Raw genomic sequence first — 19,398 nt, forward strand, 5'->3', positions numbered from 1 at the left:
ATAGATAAAGGGCTCTATGATCATTAATGAACTAAGGACTGTTCAGTTAAAAACAAGATCAGCAAATCTGAAGTTTCTGTTTCTTCACAGTAAGCTGCAGTGTTTTATCTGAATGTCACAGCTAAGACAGAATACATGAAATAAAACCCCAGAAAACAAAACTGAGATCAATGCTCAGCTATCTTCAGTCCATCTCAGAGCTGAGGTTTAGCTCAAACCAGAAGTTTAACATGGGCCTGTGAGAGGCTCAGAACGTTCATTAATTTGCAAAGCAACTGATTTGCAAGTTATGAGCACTTTTAGATTGCAGTTTTTTGTATGTCAGTCAACACACTGCTTGGAATAGCCCCTAAGTAAGAATAAATACATCTGAAGGTGAATGTATGATTTGCTATATAAATACAAATGTGTACATACACACACACACACACACACACACACACACTCACTCTCTCTTATATAACTACTGTCCTAAAGTACTACAAAGTATCTTTGGGAAATGAAACCGGATGAGAAGATTCTATATGAATGATGTACCTGAAGACAAGGACTTTCTTTTAATCAGTATTATTGGGGTGAAATGAAAATTTTCATTGCTATATAAGAATCTCATTTACTTATTGGTGTGAGCAACTTAGTCTGTGTGTTGGTGCCGTAAATCGTACTTTGGTGTTTACCTCACAACATAGTAAACAAGAAAAATATTATTCTCCCCCACTCCTGAACAGTTCAATGAGTGCTTTACCAGGAGAAACTAGGGCAGGTTAAGTGATGCAAAATATGCTGGCGTGTAATTAAGGAAATTTAAGCTGCTTTATAAGAACTGCCTGTTGTGCCTGCTCTTTATCACATGCTAGGTGAAAGCCTGATATTATCTCGTGTGCTGCAAAGTCCCCACCTAAATTACCTTGTGGTATTTGGTTCCTGTAACCTTGCTCTGCAAGAAGTGTCAAAGCCAGGGCTGAGGCATTTGCCTGTCGAGGTTTAACCCCAGCCAGCAGTCAAACCCCTCACGGCCGCTCCCTCACTCCCCTGTCAGCAGAACTGGGAAGAGAACTGGAAGGGTAAAAGTGAGAAAACTCTTGGATTGAGTTTAATTGGGAAGGTAAAAGGTGTTCATGCCAGCAAAGCAAAACAAGGAATGAATTCACTGCTTCCCATGGGTGGGCAGATGTTCAGCCATGTCCAGGGGAGCAGGGCTCCATCACATCTGACAGTGACTTGGGAAGACAAACACCATCAGTCCAAACACCCTTCTTCTAGCAGAGGAGCTGGTTAAGTGCTGCTGATGGAAGATTAGCTGGAAGGCTGGACCCCTGAAAATGGCCTGATTCCCTGTAAGTTTTGAGCTATGCCCTGAGCACTCATTTACCCACTTTGCTCCCTCCCACACCTTGGAGGCAGGATGTGTACTTTTCCTCCCCAGGTAAGACACAGCCTCATAAAAGATTATTTTTACAGAAAAGGAGTGATCCTTGTGCCATGGGGACAAACCTCATAGACAAGTCAGAGAAGGCACGGTCATCCCCAGACTACCTTGAGCATCACTGTACTTTGAAAGCTCAGAAGCCTGGGGAAAGGAGAAGGTCAAGAGATCAAAAAGGAACAAGATACAAAGCTGTGCAAGTCTCGCAGCAACCTCTGTTCCTCCTGCTTGTGAGACTGTGGGGTGCCCCTTGCGTCACGGGGTAAGCATAAGCTCCTCATACTAATAGGTACTGCTTGTACTGCCTGTGTGCTCCGTTCATGCCCGAGGAGTTTCTTGCTGCCTGCAGGGCTCTCAGAGGGTGAAGATGCTCGGAGGAGCAGCTGTGCTTTCTTCACAGACGAGAGGTATCACAGGCTGCGGGTGCGCGCCTGCCAGTTCAGAGAGCCCTGCTGGGTAATGAGCTCTGCAGGCACGCAGTGCTATTGCCTTGGTGTGTGTAAGCAAACAGCAGCAGAATTGGGGTAGAAACAGCAGAATCAGTTGTTATTCCATAAGGTGCTAGCATGGAAATAACCAACATCAACAGCAGCCGTGTGACGCTGACGTCAGGCCACCGTCCTGAGGCTGCCACAGGGAATAGGCACAAGCTGTCCCATATGCCAGCACATGGAGCCCTTGTCTTGCTGCCAGGGATGGTGCTGATGAAGTGTTGGACACCCTCAGGTCTCACATGCTCTCCTGGGGCTCAGCAGGGCCACCCCTCTGCTGCCAGTTCATTTAGTTTCTTGGATAAACCCATGGGGTTCCCATACCATGTTGTGGGGACAGCAGGGACTCCTGTCCTCACAGGTGAACAGTACTAGGAAGTTGATGGCTCAGGATCAATAAAACCTGAACATTTATTATTTAAAACTTTACAGAAAATCTGTGTATCACATATATATGTCATCCCGTGATGAGCAGTTGAGGACTCCGGGCTTGTCTAGTTTGGAGAGAGGGAGTCTGAGGGTGACCTCATTGTACTCTGCAGCTTCCTGTGAGGAGGAGACATGGAGAGGGAGGTGCTGAGCTCTTCTCCCCAGGATCCAGACAGCATCTGTGGGAATGGTTCAATGCTGCACCAGTGAGGTTTATACAGGATGTCAGGGAGCATTTTTCTTGTGGAAAGCCTGGAGGCTGGCAGTGCTCAAGGCATTAGGACAATGCCCTCAACAACGGGTTGTGAGTCCATCAGCCCCGAGTTGCTGAGACAGTTGGACCAAATGGTTGTTATGGGTCCCTTTCTGCCAAAATACTTCATCCCATCCCACCCACCCCACCCCATCTCCATCCCACCCCACCCCACCCCACCCCATCCCACCCCACCCCACCCCACCCCACCCCACCCCATCCCATCCCATCCCATCCCATCCCATCCCATCCCATCCCATCCCATCCCATCCCATCGCCGCCCCAGCGGAGCGGGACCGGCCGCCCTGCGGCGCCACCTGGTGGCGGACCTCGTTCACCTCTGCTATCCTCGAAAGCTGCAGGGCCCATCCTGGAAAACATCTGGAAAACATCTGGAAAACATCCTGGGAAACATCCTAGCTCAGCGCACACACAGAACGATACCGGCCTGGCCACCCAGTGATCCACCGTGACATCTCGCTGGGCCTTAAACCAAGGCATCGGGAACACCTTGGGTTTGGCAAACCTCAGCCAACTCTGCCTGTCCAGCGGGGCTGTCTGGTGTGAGCTGGAGTAGAAACTGGAGTAGAAACTCTTAAAAGAGGTCACAGAGACCAGAAGTGACAGGACCCCAGAGGACAATGCAAACTCCACGGCCAACCACTGTGCAGGCAGCAGCTCCATCCAACTATTCCCTGCCCACTAGAAAACACAAAGGAAGATGGGATAGACCATTTCCCAGCATTGGTTGCCATGTACCAGTGGCTGAAAGGAGATACCTGGGGCACTGCAAGAAGAAGCACAAACAGCAGCATTGTACCCTCGGGCTGCACTTCAGTGCCTGCTCAGGGACCCCCACACTGCACAGCCACGAGCAATACAAATAAACTGTTGAGCAAACCAGGGCAGCCGCTACCAGACATTTTTGAGCACGTCCCTGCTAGCTTTTTTAGTGGGTTCTGCTGGGTTTGCTTTAGGTGAAAATGCTGCCATCTGCTACAATTATGTAATTAACCTTCATAGTTCAGACTTAATGATGCTCATTAAGGTTGAGTGTTTTTATTGGCTAACTGCTGTCACCAGTTTTGCATAGAACTGCAAAGGCAACTCTTAAGGGCCATAGTTTGAAGCATAATTAGCAATATGTGACTGTTGCACAGGGGCATGGGTGAGAGAAGGCAGAGGACTAGGTGGGAGCTTCCTTTTATTCTATGTAAGGCTGGAATGCAATGAACAGCAGCAGTCTGTTACAGCTGGGTCACTAATAATGATCAGCTACAGCGGTGTGGCAGCAGATTTGGAGTGTTATGTGTGTCAAGACATCCCAGGATCTCTTCCATCCATGGTTGGCTGTGTGACTTCCATTTCCTCAGCCCTACCTCCTCCAGCTCCATTCCCAGTATTTCTTAATTTATTCTAACATAAATTAATGAGTGTGTTTTTGCTGCAGGCCTTTCTCAAAGAGTTAAAAAAATGTAGCAAATAAAGTATTTAATTAAAGAAAATGCCCAGGATAAAAAACTATGTGGCTTAATTCGCCTGTGCATATAAGACTCCTAAAATATTAGACTGTGATGCCATAAAAATTTGTAACTACTGTTCATACCACCTTTAACTACAGCTGTTCTTTGATTTTGTCCAAGAGGAATGTCTGTAGTTCCCCCATCATTTCCTATGAACTACCACGTGGACAATGAAGGTTGGACTCAGTATCTCAAATACACAGAGAAATAATCTGCATCACAAAGTGTTACAATCTTCCATAACCCAACAATTTATTTAAACTTACATCACAATGAGAATCTAATAATAAAATACATCAGTTCACACCAGTCTGCATTGCCATTTTTAAAGGGTAAGCATCTTTCTTCACTTTATATTAAAACTTTCTGGAGGTAAAAACTACTGCATTGTACCCACAGTTCTTGAAATCTATTGTAACATTAGGCAGGTTACAGAGGAACTTTCAGAGCTAATTACACTTCAGTTGACCTCACATTTTTTGGCACATCTGAATGCTTTTTATTTTCTTCTTAACATAAAATAATTCTATAGCAAGTCAGAGAATCATGGACATAAAGCATCACTATTCAGTGGCAAGTGCTGCCTAAAAGCATACAAAAATTGCATCATTTGGTTACAAAATAGATATTTTCTTAGTTCTTTATCCCAATGCTTAACACTGAAGTGCCATGACAGAAAAGGGCCAGGAACTGGGCCAGCCTTGCTGAGTTGTTGCTGGTCACTTTGCTGCAAGGCTTGGCTTAAGTAAATCCCAGAGTGATGTGTTAACAAGATGTTGATGGCTTTTGCCTTGGCAGGCCATTGCTTTCAAAGCACCCTCCAGCAGGTGTGAGGCCACCCATAAATGTCACCCTCTTTCTCACAGTGCTGCTGCTCAAGTGACAAAGTGAACACAGGTTTGGACAGGTTCAAGAGGGGCCGTGTTTCTGCAGGCCTTGGCAGTCGAGTGGCTACAAATCTGAAGGCTGGTGAGCCACTGCTAGGCTGGATTTCTTCTGCCTGACACCACGGCAGCTGCTTTTTTAGAAATCAAAATGTTTTTAAGCAGGAATGAAACATTAATGGTAGTAGTGTGCCTGGCACATATTTGCACAAGTGTTTGCAGTTACTTGCATGAATTTTTGAAACGTGTAGGTTGGGTTTAGGTGATTTTTGTCGTACTCCACAAACCCCAGCTGCTATGAGCTGCTGATGTTTTATTAAAAACAAAAAGCAGTCCATGGTACTTGCAACCAGGGTTAGGTTTTGCCTGGCTTTTGAGCTGTTATGTATCAATCAGAGTCTGGCACATTAACGACTGACTGTTTTATGTTTCACTGATTACCAGCTCCATGTACTGATATTTATTTTGATGATTTTTTGAGATGGTTGTTACATTGGTTATGTCCCTTCTGCTCACATTGCTCTGGTCGTAATAGAGAAATATGAATGAACTGTTGCAGTTAAGGAGAGACTGACATAGCAGAAGAACAATAAACATGTTACAGCTTTCTGGCTGTTATATAGCTAGACAGTCTCTTTGCTTTAGTGGGAAATATACATTTCTACTTGTCATGGCAGGGTTACATTTTGTGCATCCTTTCAAAGCCCAAAGGAAATCAAAGTCCCATTATCTTGAGTCAGCTTTCCTACTCATCCTTTGCTGAATCCCCTGATCTGAAAGCTTTTTGGTGAGACCAGAAGCATTCCCAGAAGGACTTTATGGCTGCTAGGAAACATCTCTGACTACCTTTCCTAGAGAGAGAGAACTTGAAGAAAGGATCGTAATACTTACTCCATTAGAGAAAGAGAAATTACACAGATAATAGAACAGTTGTTGATGGGGAGGTTTGAAACTTACAGTAAGAGAAAATTCAAGGTATCCATGGTGCTCTTTGCATGTATATCCTGACTCTGAAAGGCAGCCCTGACAAAAACCCTTCAAAAATCAAACTTACTCCCAGAGTCAACTTTTCCCTCACATCCACAGTGAGAATTTATCCCTGCGTTGATTTCCATTTCCTACTCAGCAACTGCTCCGAACACAGCTCAAGTGAGTGTGGGTCCTTTGGGGGGCACAAGTGCAGGACACGGAGCGCTTTGGCTGAGCTGGTCAGGCTGCACTGGGTGGAGCTGTGACACCTCTCCCGGTGCAGGAGAGCGCTGCTGGGGCGGACAGGAGTCAGCTGAATACCTTCACATGGACATAGTGCAACTTCTGCTCGCTCGGAAGGCTGTGGGGAGGCAGGCAGCTGCTCAGGGCCAGCGTGTGGCTGAGCAGCAGCCACAGCCCAGCTCACACCCGTGGCTCAAGTGACAGTGGCAGTAAAAGCTGATAGTTGCAGGTGCGTTCTGGCACCTGCGGTATTTTCATTCTCTTTACAACCTTTGCAAGTTAAAGTGTCAAGGTGTGATAAACTATGTAGCAGTGCATTCCTTACATTTCATATACAAAAAAGGGCTCAAGACTGGGAGCAAGAAGGCACAAACTTGGGAAATAACATAGCTGAGGAGTTTACACAAAAGTATTATGTCATTTATTAGGCATCACTTAGCACTTATTTCACATTTTTCCCCCAAATTACCCAAAGCAACATAAATTTCTCCACTTCCTTTCCCTTCGCACCCTTCTTTTGGATAAAGCTGCCTGTGCTCTATAGATACAGTTGCTGCAGAATATAACGTGAACACAGATAAATACAACATACACAGCAAAAAATGTATTATAGTATTACAATAGTCAAATAATGTAATTAGCCTCAAGCTACGGCAGTGCCTGTGTGCTCCAGGGAACCAGTTCACGAACAGCAAGCGAGGCCACTGTACAGGAGCAAACCAGCGTCGGCAGTGTTGGGAAGAGAAGGGGCTGGGGAGGCTCTCCGGGTGCCTGGATGCAGTTGGTCACGGGGATTTGCTCACCTGGAACTCCCAGCCAGCGCCTCGGAGCTTTCTTCAGCCTGTATCAGTCCGGTGGCGGGTCCTTGGAACACCTTTATGTCTGTTCATTGTGCATACACTTAAAGTCACCCCACACTCCTCCTGTTAGGCTATGTTTTCTTTATATATATACTTTTTTTTAACCTTTTAGCTTTTGAATTTTTTTTTTCTTACAACTGTTAAAAAAGTTTCATGGTAAAAATAGCTCACTATATGATACATATACCCAAAGTGGTGTGATACTTTATATAATAAAAGATGAAAATAGTCACTTTCCATAATAAAAATAAGTTCTATTTTTTGCTTATTTTACAATATACTTAATAATTCTTTTCTTCTTCTTCACTCTGAAAGGAAATAGGTCCCATTTTGCTAGCGCTTCTGAGTCGATTAAAGTGGCAAGAGACTGGAGAATGGCTTATAAGCACTTTGAGCAGCCGCATTCCACATGTCTCTCCAGTTCTTCCGTGAAGGTGGAGCCATCCACGCACTGGAAGAAGTATTTCCTCCGCTTGCTGCGGAGGGGGACGCAGCACTGCCCGCTGCTGCCGCAGCTGCCGCGGCACTCCAGGCGCGGCACTTTGGAGGCGGTGGCACACGATGTGTAGCCATGCTGCTTACGGACCACTTCTCGAATGGTGTCTCCTTGGCAGAGGTTCTCTGCTGGGACAACAGAGATGGGAAGGAGAAAAAAGCGTGGTAACTGCTTTGCTGGATATTCCCTGCACATCAGCAAGCAGCCCTGTATTCTTAATGTGATTCAAAATAAACAGATGGCATGAGAAAGATCTTAATCTTTTATTGCTTTGTACCTGCCACCAAAACAGAGCTTGTGCTACACAAATGTGTAATATCCGGAGCAAGGCCGAGGCCAAGCAGGCCTGCTGGCTTTGATCAGCAGCCTGGAAGTGTTTTAATGAATGCTGAGTGTTTGAGTCCTGCAACACTCCTGCAAAATAAGAATTAGTTTTACCATGTCTGCTTCTCAGGAGCAAAGGTCAGCCTGCTCTGTGTGACACTAGTGATCTGGGATACCTGAGAGTGTCTGTGCTGTTCTGCAGTCCCTGTGCAGCAGCCAGATACATTTTGCTGATGTGTATGTGTAAAATTTGGAAAGTCTCTGGTTCATTCACAGGAAAGGCACAACCTAAATAAAAATAATATAATCCAGCTCCTTCCTTCTGTACAGGAACAAAAAAAACGCAGAAAGGATGCAGTTAAAGCTCAGTGAGTTTCCAGGGAGTCTTTCCAGGTCAGGGCAGAAGAGTTGGGCCTCTGCCCTCATAAGAAAGTCCAGCATGATCTGTGGGATTCCCCTGGAAACCTGCCCAGCTGCATCTGAAGGAGCGAGCTGAGAATCTTTCACGCCACTTCAGGTGAGCAGTTCCTCCTTGGTAAGACCTCCCTTCCCAGCAGTGCAAATAACTGATCCCTGCTTGCTGAGGGATCAAAACAACCTCTTCTTTAAACATCCCACCCAAATCCTGGGAGCAGCAAACCTTGAGGATTCAGGAGACAGAGAGTAAAACTCTTTGCTACATGTTCTCCTTTCTCTATGTGATAGTAACTATCTACTGTTGTGTGGTTCTGTTCTCCCTGGACTCTCTGCAGAGGCTGACTTAGCTTTATCTTCTACTATTTGCCATCCCCCCAAGTCAGAGAGGCAGGGAAGAGAGGTGTAAAGCAGCTGTAAATTAGGTGTAAAGCAGGAATGTGGCAGCACAGCTCCTGGCCCTGGGCCAAGCCTACCTCTGTCACAAAGCTCTCCGCTGTAGCCGGGGTCACATTCACAGTAGGGCTCCCCATGCTCCGAGACCTTACACTGCCCGTGGCTGCATTTCAAAGTCCTGCAGGGGTTTGAGGAATTGTTCTTCTTGTCGCAGTACATGCCCGTGTAGCCCTCCATGCACTTGCAGGTGTAAGCAGCGCCGGCCGCCGTGCACTTACCGTGCAGACACCTGGAGACACAGAAGCATTTAGAGCTGGTCTTTGCTAGATGTGAAAGTTCCTTTTCCCAGAAATGTCTGATTTTGGCATTTCTGCCCATTTAATTCCAGGATTCTAATTCAAAACCAGCAGCTCAGTGTCAAACACTCTGGAGAAAACTGTGAGTTTTCAGTGAGTACTGGATAACCTTCAGAGAATACATTTAGAATTTCTGAACCTAAGTGGAAAACATTAGGCTCTTCCGTGAGCACAGACCAAGGCTTGGCATCCACACAGGACAGCTCACATGTACAGCATCAGCACGTGGAACTAAGTGCCAACAATCAAGCTGCATGCCCAGGCTTCCTGAGCAGAGTTGCTGTACAAATAATATCAGGTGATGAAAACCAGTGTGATAAATGAAAGTGCTTGTGGCAAAGCTATGCACAGGCTTATCAGCGGGCGGCTGTACTCCAGGGTTCCCTGGCTCCTGAGGTTTGCAGCGAGCTTTGGCATTTCCGAGGAGTACCACAGGATGGGGTGTTGGTCTTTAGCAAGTTCTCTGACACCCTCCCCACTGGCTGGGACAGGGACAGACTTGAAATGGACTGAGAATAGGGAGGAAAGCAACTATCTCCAGCCAAGGAAAAACTGCTCAGGGCTTATAAACCTTTGGCATAACATAACTTGACATAAACCTATGTCTCTCTTATTTTTATTTCATTTCTAGCACTTCAAAATTATTCCCTGTTTATGTTGAATTTTTGTACATTTAATTTTTAATCTTTGAACTAAAAAGGACAAATTTTAAGAGCAGTTTCAGTCAGGTCAAGACATGCAAAATACTGTAATAAAGGGAGTCACAGTCTGTATAAAGCAGTATTTTCTGCCCCACGAATCAGAGGTTACCTGATCTATACAGGTGCATTTCCTCAGTGAGATTAACCTGTGAGTGTTGGAGCAGACACCTGCCAGCAGCGCTCCACACTCCCCTGGATACACCAGGCATGGCTGTAAGGAGACAGCTCCAGAAGGCTGAAGTGATTCCAGGAAAGGTGGGAGAGTGTGCGAGCATTAAAAATACACACAGATACTTTCCTTAGCAAGGGGCTGTGTTCGTGATTGCCTTACCCTCCCTGGATTATGAGAGGAACAACCCCATATCATGTAAACATCTGGAACTCCCTTTTTTTTTTCTCTGTCCAACCACAACAGCTTTGTGTTGACATTGGAAATTCAAGGAAACATTTGGGTCTTCATACCTTTGGTTTGTAAACTGTCAGGTGCTTTTCAACACCTTCCACAGGCTTCAGTACTTTGCAGAATTAGAACCAGAAGCAAGTTTAAAATGGTACCTTTGCCAGGTTAAATTTCTGAGAGTGATTATTCACTGCATCAATTTACCTGTCAAAAGTATGTGCTCATGAAAAGCGCCTTCCAAGACAGCAACTGAAGTAACTTCTAAAACAAAAGTACTTCCATCTGCTTATGAAACAACACTGAAATATGCAGCCTGCTGCTCTGCACGGGACTGTTTCCTGTGTATTTGCCATAAGAAAGCTATTCATCCCGTGTTTCTGATGGAGATGTGGTTATTGAGCCTTTGAACTGTAAATACTTTACACTCACGCTCCCTTCACATGCAACACCACGCCATCCTTTAAACTTGCACTTTAAAGGGCTGTTTCAAAGTGTAATATTTAAGTCAGCTATTTGGGAAATTTAAAGCTGCTCACATTGGAGTGCATAATGGTCTTCAGGGAGTAAGTTTGAAGACTGGGCCCAGTGCTGCTGGAAGAAAACCCCTAAAACGTGTACCTCCCATTTACAGGCAGCTCTGCTCTGGATCTGTGCAGGCACTCACCTCCTGGGGTTAAGCCATGCCCATTAACAGGAGGTTTTGTATTTTAATGTGTAGAGTCACAGCTGAAGGTATGACCTGCAGCATTAACACCTGAGCTCCTTCAGAACCACAAGCTCCTTTGGCGAGTAAGCAACATCCAAACACAAAGTGGAACTTGATGCTGTGGATGCTGACTCACAACTGTCAATAGCCTCATGTGGGGACCCAGCACCTCCAAAAACAGTCAGATGTGGTTTTGCAAGATGAAATGTGAAATGTGAAATATTAGCTGTAAAGCTTTCACTCTCCTGTCAGCATTTGTTTGAGCTTACTTGTGGTTAAGACATGGATCTCCAATTTCCTGGTCACACAGAGGGCCCATCCAGCCTGGGTGACATTCACAAATCACACTCGTCTTCTCCAGGGATCGGCAAATCCCGTGCTTGCAGATGTTACAGGATTTGCAGCCAGGAAGGACTCCCAGTGACTGCTGTGGTAAATCCTTGAAATCCTGCAGCTCGTTGTTGATGCGGACGTCATGAATGCACCCATGAAAACCATTTGGTGTCTTATCTGCACCCTGGCGCAGGGATGATAATCCAGTAGAGGTTGGGATCCCTTCAGATAAAAGCAAAAGGGGAAGGCTCACTTACACTTACAATGATAATACATAAATTATAACTGCTAAGGCTTCTTTTGTCACAGCCCCTTAAAATCTTTGAATAATTAATTTGCATAGGACCTTTTTAAGGTAGCATAATCTCATTGTCCTCATTCTAGAAATGGAAAGAAACAAAAATAAACTCATTTGCCCAATCTTCTGTAAGAAGTACATGACTCAAAAAAAAAAAAAAAAAAAAAAGAAAAAAAAGAAAAACCAAACCAAACCTTTTTTTTTGCTGATGGCCATGTGTTTCTCTCCTTAGATAATGTTCCTTCTCTCTACAGTTTATTAGCAATTCTTCTTCTGAGAGGTTTAAGGATGCCTTCATTTGTCAGCAGGTAGCATCCACTTCTGGGATGCAACAGGACTGTTTGGCTTTACTGGGTCACAGTGTTAAGAGAGGGAGTGGTAAGAGAGCATCCCATGGAAAGTAGTGCAGGAAGGCTCTAAAGACAGGGAACAGCACTTCAAGGGCCAGGCCAAGGCTTTGTGGCAAGCACCTCCCATCTTGTTCAAGTGCTTGGAAGAGTTCATGTTTGGATGGCCAGCAGGTTCTTTTGGATGTTGTTTGATGCCTTCCCCAGTGACACCAGCCTGGATGTACAGCTGCATTAGCACAGGCAAGTGCTTCCATTTCCAGCTGTGTGAGGCCTCTGAACTTGCTGTCCATAAGTTAAAGGTGGTCTTAAACTAAATCCAGCATCTGTTTAACCGTGTGTTAGGAGGAAAGTTGCAAGAGCAGGTGATATGGTTGTGAGATGCACAAAACTGCGAGCACCTGAAGGCTCAGCTCTGAGTTAACTGCTGTAGGTCAGGGACAATTGCTCTGGGGTAATTTAGGCAACTCCTTTAACTAAAGGCCCTGCAGAGGAAGGGCAGCTGGCTTCCATGGGAGTGCTGCACATGGAGAGGTGGCACATGCAGAACAGTGACGGTTTAGAAAGAAGCAAGAAGAATTTTAATAGGCAACAGAAAAAGTCTCCACTGAGGCCATGGATCCTGGCATCCAATAGTCCTTCATTCCAGGCATCAGGTTTTTCCTGAGAATTTTTTTTTAGGTACCTTTTGAGAATTAGTATTGATGCACGATACTCATCCATTAACAAAACTTTTCCACTGATTAGTTCCCAAGTTCCCTGTGTATAAATTGCTGCAGGATTGGTATCTTTTGTGCTGTGCTAAAGGGAGAAATTGTGATGGCCTCTGCACCAGCAGATTATCTTTGATGCACAATGCTCTTCAATAGCCTGTGACATTCTTAATAGGAGCCAATTATAAAAGCTCAGTTCTGTACAAAGAAAGATTAGCCAGTTTTCTGCTTTACAAGGGCAATATTCAGGGTTCTTTTAAAAAAGTGTTATTAAAGAAAATTATTAAGAAAAGCCTTGACTAGCACCAACTGCAGTTGGTAAGAGTTTCTACTATTGGCTTCAATGATCTTATTAGAAAAAGCCCAAAGACTTTGTGAGTCTGTTACCATTCTGCTGATTTTTGCATTTGGAATAGGCTGACTAAAAAGTCAAGAACTCCATGTCACTGAGAGATTTCAACATTGAGTCCAGAATAGAACTAGGGGGGTTCTGGCAAAAACAATCCATTGGGCAGAGACCAGCCTTTGTTCTGTCTCTTGTAACCAGACACCTAATCAGTGGTATAGTCATTATTCTGGGCATTGTTCCCCATCCCATTAGGCCTCTTCTTACCCCCAGATTCAGTACTCAATGTGAAAAAACGTCTTAACTGAGGTTTAGTCAATTCTAATATCTGTCTAAAACTGTGGCTTCAGCTTGCAATAACCAAGGTGTTCTTAGCTTGTGTGTTAATATATTTCTTAATCACACACCTCTTTCCCCCCAGTTTTTAGACCTCTATAAAACTTCCAGCAGAAATACTGCTCAGTTATGGTATATTTAAACCTACTGACTACTGATTTGCTTTTTTGCCATTCGACAATTTGTGGTACTCCCACTGATACTTCCACTTCAGCCATGAACACCTTGGTGCCAGCCAGTTCTGGAAGCTTCTGAAATGCCAATGGGCTGTTCCTGCAGTGGCTGTGTCAGAGCCCTCTCCATAGGATGGAAGATGATTTGCTTCTGAGAAGACACATTAAAACCTCCAGAGCAATTCACAGTACCTCCAATGTAGAGGGGTGTGTTGAGGCTGACAGAAGACTGTTTCTGGAGCTTTCCCAGACTCTTGGGAGCCCCCTTGTCCACCACCAGGTTCAGAGTTTGGTTCAGCATCACAAGTTCCACACTGTGAAACTGCCCATCATTAACTGTTTCCACACTAGAAAGTAAGAGGGGAAAAAAAAAAAGAATTAGAAGATGAACAAGGAACAGCCTCTGCTTCTGTGACATCCTGTGACATCCCGGCAGTACACCTTGAGCAGCAGAGCTCTGGAGTGCTCTGGAGTTTGCAGTCACTGTGTTCTCAGCATTTCCTCCAGCAGGGAGGACAGACTGACACACAACTGATCCTGTGCAGGCAGTACCCACACACGTGGAACGCTTCAGAGGGCAGCTAATCAGGTGAGCAGCCACTCTAGCTATTTTTACCAGGGCAGAAAAGCAAATGTGGAGCTACATGGCACACTGACAAAACTACCAAAAAATCCCATTCTGTGCTGTCAGCCACAGCTTGCTGCCCTCTGTCACACTGCTTGGTGCTCGTGCTGCAGGCTGGATCACTGAAGGAATGTCTTCTTGTATGGGTAGTTTAAACTCAAATTATCTCACAGGGGTCAGGAGAGATTGCAGTTTGGGGTGAGACACCTCTGAAACCAGCATCTCATCACAGCAGAAGTGTCTTGGAACTACGTACCAAGCAATAAGGACAGGCTGAGGTTCTTAAAGCCAGAGAAGGAATTCAGGAGGTTTTGGCTTATAAGTGACCAGGGTGCTTTGTTCAATATCAGACAGTCCTACCCAAACACAAGGGAAAATGACAAATTGCTACTCTTCTTTGGGAAATGCTAAGGTGTAGATTGAGGCTTGAGGATAAAACAGGAGGAATTGTGGGGTGGTGGGGCAGGGAGCAGGCAGCCATCTGAGCAGACAAGGTGTTAAAGTAGTGTGTATTTATTGCTTTGTTTTTAACACTGATTTTTCAGATGCATGAAGCCTGAAGCAACCTCCTAGTCTGCACCTCAAACAATCTTCACCTTCAGCTCCTGTTCAGTCCCCTGGACATTAAAAGGTGCAGTGATATCATTCCATTTGCATCATGCTATCATTTTTTATTTTCAGGGCAGCTCCAGCTCTCAAAGCTTTATGCTGCATGGTGAAATTCTCTAAAACAACCTGATGGCTTCATGCACTCCTGAAAGCAGGGAGGGGCAAGGGTGGGATTACCTGCTCTTGAGCAAAGAGGGTTTCAAACCAGGGGGGTAGTTATAGATCTGATGGGACTTTTCCACTGCTGTAGGTGTAGTTAAAAGGCACAGTATCTGTTCCATGTGCACTCAGACACCAGGCATAAGAAGAATCTGATAACAGTAGTGGCTAGTTCGGAATCAGCCTGTGGGCTCTGCAAACTGCCCACATGCACAGTGTTGCCTGTGAGCACCCTTTTCCAGATTCCTCCTTCAGGCTGGGGGTGCTGTTATGTGTGGGTAAAGACAGGACACACCAGCTTTGGGCATCCTGAGATACTGCTAGGACACCAGCCTGGATTTGGGATTGCTGCACACGTGGTGCACACCACAGCACAGTGCCAAAGTTAGTTTCAAGACTGGGTTTCTGCTCATTCAAAAGGCCCATAAGCTCAGCATCCTCTCACAGTAAGTTACAAATGCACAGGTCAGATTCCTTTCAGGTGATCAGTAAAGTTGCAAGGTCAATGTCTCTGAGCCATTTACCCACACTTTCTTCACTGCCAGTGCAGAGGAAGAGACACACTCATCTCTAAGGGTGAATCACCTTTTAGATGTGACCACCTCTCAACCTAGATGACATGCTGCCCATCTTTAGTGCCCAGTCATGCAGAACTCAGGTGTAAGGCTATTGCAGCAAGGAAACAGGACCTCGACTTCAGAAACAAATTACATGCCTTGGAGATTACTGGAATTCAGTTGTTGCTGGAAGAAGTTTCATTTTTATAGTGTTCTATGGTAGAGCTGACATAACCAATTATACTTGAGTGATGTCAGGCAGCAAGTCAGCACTGCAGGCATTTCTGGGGATGTGCTGTTTGAGAAGTGCACACCGCTGTTCCAGACTGGAGCTAACGTGCCTCTGCAGTGCTGCTCTCCCCACAGGTTTTTGGGATGAATCACGAACACACAGGCCTTTAAAAGTTCATGTAAGGTTACACAGATCATAAGGTGACAGACAGCAGTGCATGAGCACCTTTATGGTGTGGCTTTAAATAAATGAGTTAGTTCTGCCACAGAAAAGCTCCCAGAAAAGCTCTGCTGGCTTAATCACTCATTCCTGACCTGCAGGGAAGCACTGGGCTGTGGCTGCTGCCCATGTTCAAGATGGTTCAAGAGAGCCCTGGGGAGAACTCAAGAACCTGGAGCTGATGGTACTGTTCAAAGTGTTTTAAAGAAAAAACATAAAGGCTTGCCATTGCACAAAAATGCAGATGCACTTGGTCCAGTAGACACAGTGGATCAGAGCAGTTATATCAGGGCCCTGGCAAGGGCAGTGAGTTGTGTGGGCTGGGATGAGAAGCAGAGGATACGTGCTGGACTCACTGCCAAAGGGGCTGAGCCGGTGCCCCTGGGAAGAGCAAGCCTGTCCTCCCTGCACCGTGGTGCACTGCATCGGGGCCACACCTCGAGCACAGCACTTTGTGGATTGGCAACTCAACTAAGTTTGAAAACAGCTGGTCCAAACTTTGTGTTTAGATACTCTGGAATTCTGCTAAGTGTCTGCTGTGTTATGAGGAACAGCTGTGCTGCGGCAATGCCGACTGGGTGATCCCTCTGTGCTCCCTGCTTATCGCCCTGCTCTCTGCAGTGCCCGATTCCCATGGGGGAAGTACTTGGACTTCCAGCTGAAAGGTGCGAGATAAATGGAAATGCACATTGTGTAATTGTTAGTCTGTGCAGAAGTGCCAATGAAAGGGAGAAGTGGAGCCAAACCCCTTGGGCTGTGAGAGCTGTGCGCTGTGGAGGTGGGATGGATGGCTGTAGGGCAGGGAGCCCTTCCCCAGCGGGATCAATAGCTGAAGCTAACACACAAACTGCATGGTTATCTGCAGAAGGCCAAGCTATGGCTGTTTGTCAGAGGACAACATTATCACATCTGGCAGGGCTGGCTCTTCCCTGAGCCAGGATTTCACAGGCATTCATCACCTACCCTCCACAGGGTGTGCTTTTTCCAGATTATGCCTTCACTAGCAGGCAAACAAAAGTCTGTGACTCCTGGGGATGGAAGCAACCGCCCCACATGGTGCTCATACCTTTCAGCACACCCAGAGCTGGTATTTTTGTTGGAAAGGGAGTGAGAGGTCCCAGTCTGCAAGTACACATGGATGAATATTACTCCATTCTGATTCTTTCACTTTTTAACTCAGAATTAAATAATCTGTGCCTGAACTTTGAGAAACAAAGTAACTCACAGCCATCACCCAACACTGCAGTTCTGTAAAGCAGATAAAGTTAGAACAGGCGAAGCACTCATTTGCTGTTTGAGAAGACACAGAGTTATGATAGAAGAGCTGAATGTGGACAGCCAGGATGACAGGAAATCCCCAGCCAGCAGATACTTGTGTGAGAGCACTTACTGCTGCTGCTGACGGAAAGGCATTCAGACGCTTTAGGATTTTGAGATGGAGACAACCGTGGGGGAGAGACCAGTGGTGAGAGTAATGCTGCACGAACTCTCCTCAGAGCCTCCTCTGTAGCCGGGCCTTTAGGAGCCCCGGCAATCGTCGGAGACAGCTGGAGACAGTGGCTTGGCCGGGGATGAAGGGCGGGCGGCCACAGGCGCTGAGCAGCGCACGCTGCTGCGCTCCGCTCTGCACGGGGGCCCTGCCAGACCCGCCGCTCCGAAGGGTCTTATTAAAACCTTAATTGAATTCTCACCGGGGATCAGGTGCTCTTACAGGGCTCTTCCTTCTGGAACCGCCCGCGGGACGGAGATACCCGCCTCGAGTCGGGATTTACGGGGTTCGTCTGGCCACCCCGCATCGGGCAGCCGGCTCCGAACGCGGCGGGATACGGGCCGGGAATGCGGGGTGCGAGCAGAAGATGAGGGATACGGGCCGGGAATGAGGGATACGGGCCGGGAATGAGGGTGTGAGCCGAGCTGGAGCCGGGAATGCGGGCCGGGAGCGCGGTGCAGCGGCGCGGGCGGGCAGCAGAGGGCGCCGTGGCACCGCCGAGCCGAGCGGGGACAGCCCCGGCCCCGCTCCCGATCCCGGCCCCGCTCCCGACCCCGGCCCCGCTCCCGGCCCCGCTCCCGATCCCGGCCCCGCTCCCGATCCCGGCCCCGCTCCCGCTCCCGATCCCGGCCCCGCTCCCGGCCCCGCTCCCGATCCCGCTCCCGATCCCGATCCCGGCCCCGCTCCCGGCCCGGCTCCCGGCCCCGCTCCCGCTCCCGCTCCCGCTCCCGCTCCCGATCCCGGCCCGGCTCCCGGCCCCGCTCCCGATCCCGATCCCGGCCCCGCTCCCGGCCCCGCTCCCGCTCCCGCTCTCGATCCCGCTCCCGACCCGCTCCCGGCCCCGCTCCCGGCCCCGCTCCGCCTCGGCTGCCCCGCGTCGCGGTGAAACCAAATCAACCCGTGCGATCACAGCGAGGGACCGAAAGGTGCGGCAGGAAGAGCCGAAGGGCCGCTGGAGCCGCACCAGCTGCCTTTCCCGGGGCGCTACCAAACCATGTGCCGCTCCTGGGATCTTTCCAAGCCATTAATGCAGTCAGGAAATTTTAGCTGACTTACAACCGCAGCGTTTTGTGCCACCATCATTGGATATTGTATAGTTTCCTACATATCCTTGTTGAAAAAAGGGAGGAATTACGATTAAACACTTGAAATGTAAGCAAGGATTTCCAGGAACCTAATAATTAAACTTGCTAAAAAGTAAGCGGCAAAAGGAATCGGAAGTTTCCCATAACATGAAATGACTCCTCAGGACCCAGGCACTGGTGCTCTGGGTTGTGCTCGGCAGCTGGTGAGGACCCACCTGCTCAGGCATTTCCCCCACTGTGCTCAGTCTCTGCAGCATCCCTCCCCTTTCTCTTCTCCGTCACACTCGTCCTTTTCAAAGCCCACTTTACATGCCTCACACAGTCCAGTACATCGCTCTCACTGAGGTTACCCTCACGGAGCCCTGGCCATGGCATCTGGTCAAATTTGGCCAAAAAAAGAGGAAAATGCTGGGATGTGAGGAGAGCCCAGGTTCCAAAGCCCTGGGTCCAGCACCTTCTGTTCCCTCGGAGCTGCCCTCACAGGGAAGGGAGGCCACTAGGGAGGGTTCTGTGGAAGAGACATTAAAATTTCCCGTGAGAGGGAGCTGGCCTCTTCTGTCAGAGCAACTCCAGCAAGGTGAGCCAATGGACCCATTGCACAGGGCACTGCACACATGGCCTCTGCTGGGAGCTTAGACTCCAGAATACAAAGAAATGAAGGGAAAGGGATGTGTATTAAACATAAAACCCCAGGGAATATAGGAAAGAGCTGATTTCCACTCTCATTTTTCACCTATTTCTCTTCTCCCTCCTATGTATTTTCATTCTCCTCTACTCCAGCCCCAAGCACACACAGATGTTTTAAACACTAACTCCCCCTGCTCTAATACCCATGAGAGATTTAGAGCTGAGCCACTATAAATATGCCAGTGAACAGAAATGCATTAAAGGATTAAAGCATTCAATTGGAACTTGTAAAATTTGGGCTTTGGGGTCAATTTTTTTTTCACTGACTAGTAATGTACCTTTATTGTAGACAGCAGAGAACAGCAGGGCAGAGGAGTCA

At 47.2% G+C, this 19,398-nt stretch overlaps 1 protein-coding gene across 4 annotated transcripts in view; it reads right to left on the bottom strand.

Annotated features, from left to right (window-relative positions):
• Positions 1–4,349: 4,349 nt before the first annotated feature.
• SLIT3 (slit guidance ligand 3) overlaps positions 4,350–19,398 on the bottom strand; it is a 521,085-nt gene continuing 506,036 nt past the window's right edge. For 2 of the 4 annotated variants that reach the window (XM_069029274.1, XM_069029273.1), the window contains exons 34-37: positions 13,610–13,764; positions 11,141–11,426; positions 8,789–8,997; positions 4,358–7,702 (exon numbers count right to left, since the gene is read on the bottom strand). In XM_069029274.1, the coding sequence (XP_068885375.1) occupies positions 7,458–7,702; positions 8,789–8,997; positions 11,141–11,426; positions 13,610–13,764 (895 nt within the window). In that variant the 3' untranslated portion in view covers positions 4,358–7,457. Of the gene's footprint in view, positions 7,703–8,788; positions 8,998–11,140; positions 11,427–13,609; positions 13,765–19,398 lie in introns of all 4 variants that reach the window. The other 2 variants (XM_069029271.1, XM_069029272.1) reach the window with 2 other exon arrangements.

The sequence above is a fragment of the Aphelocoma coerulescens genome, chromosome 13, assembly GCF_041296385.1.
Source record: "Aphelocoma coerulescens isolate FSJ_1873_10779 chromosome 13, UR_Acoe_1.0, whole genome shotgun sequence".
Lineage (NCBI taxonomy): Eukaryota > Metazoa > Chordata > Aves > Passeriformes > Corvidae > Aphelocoma > Aphelocoma coerulescens.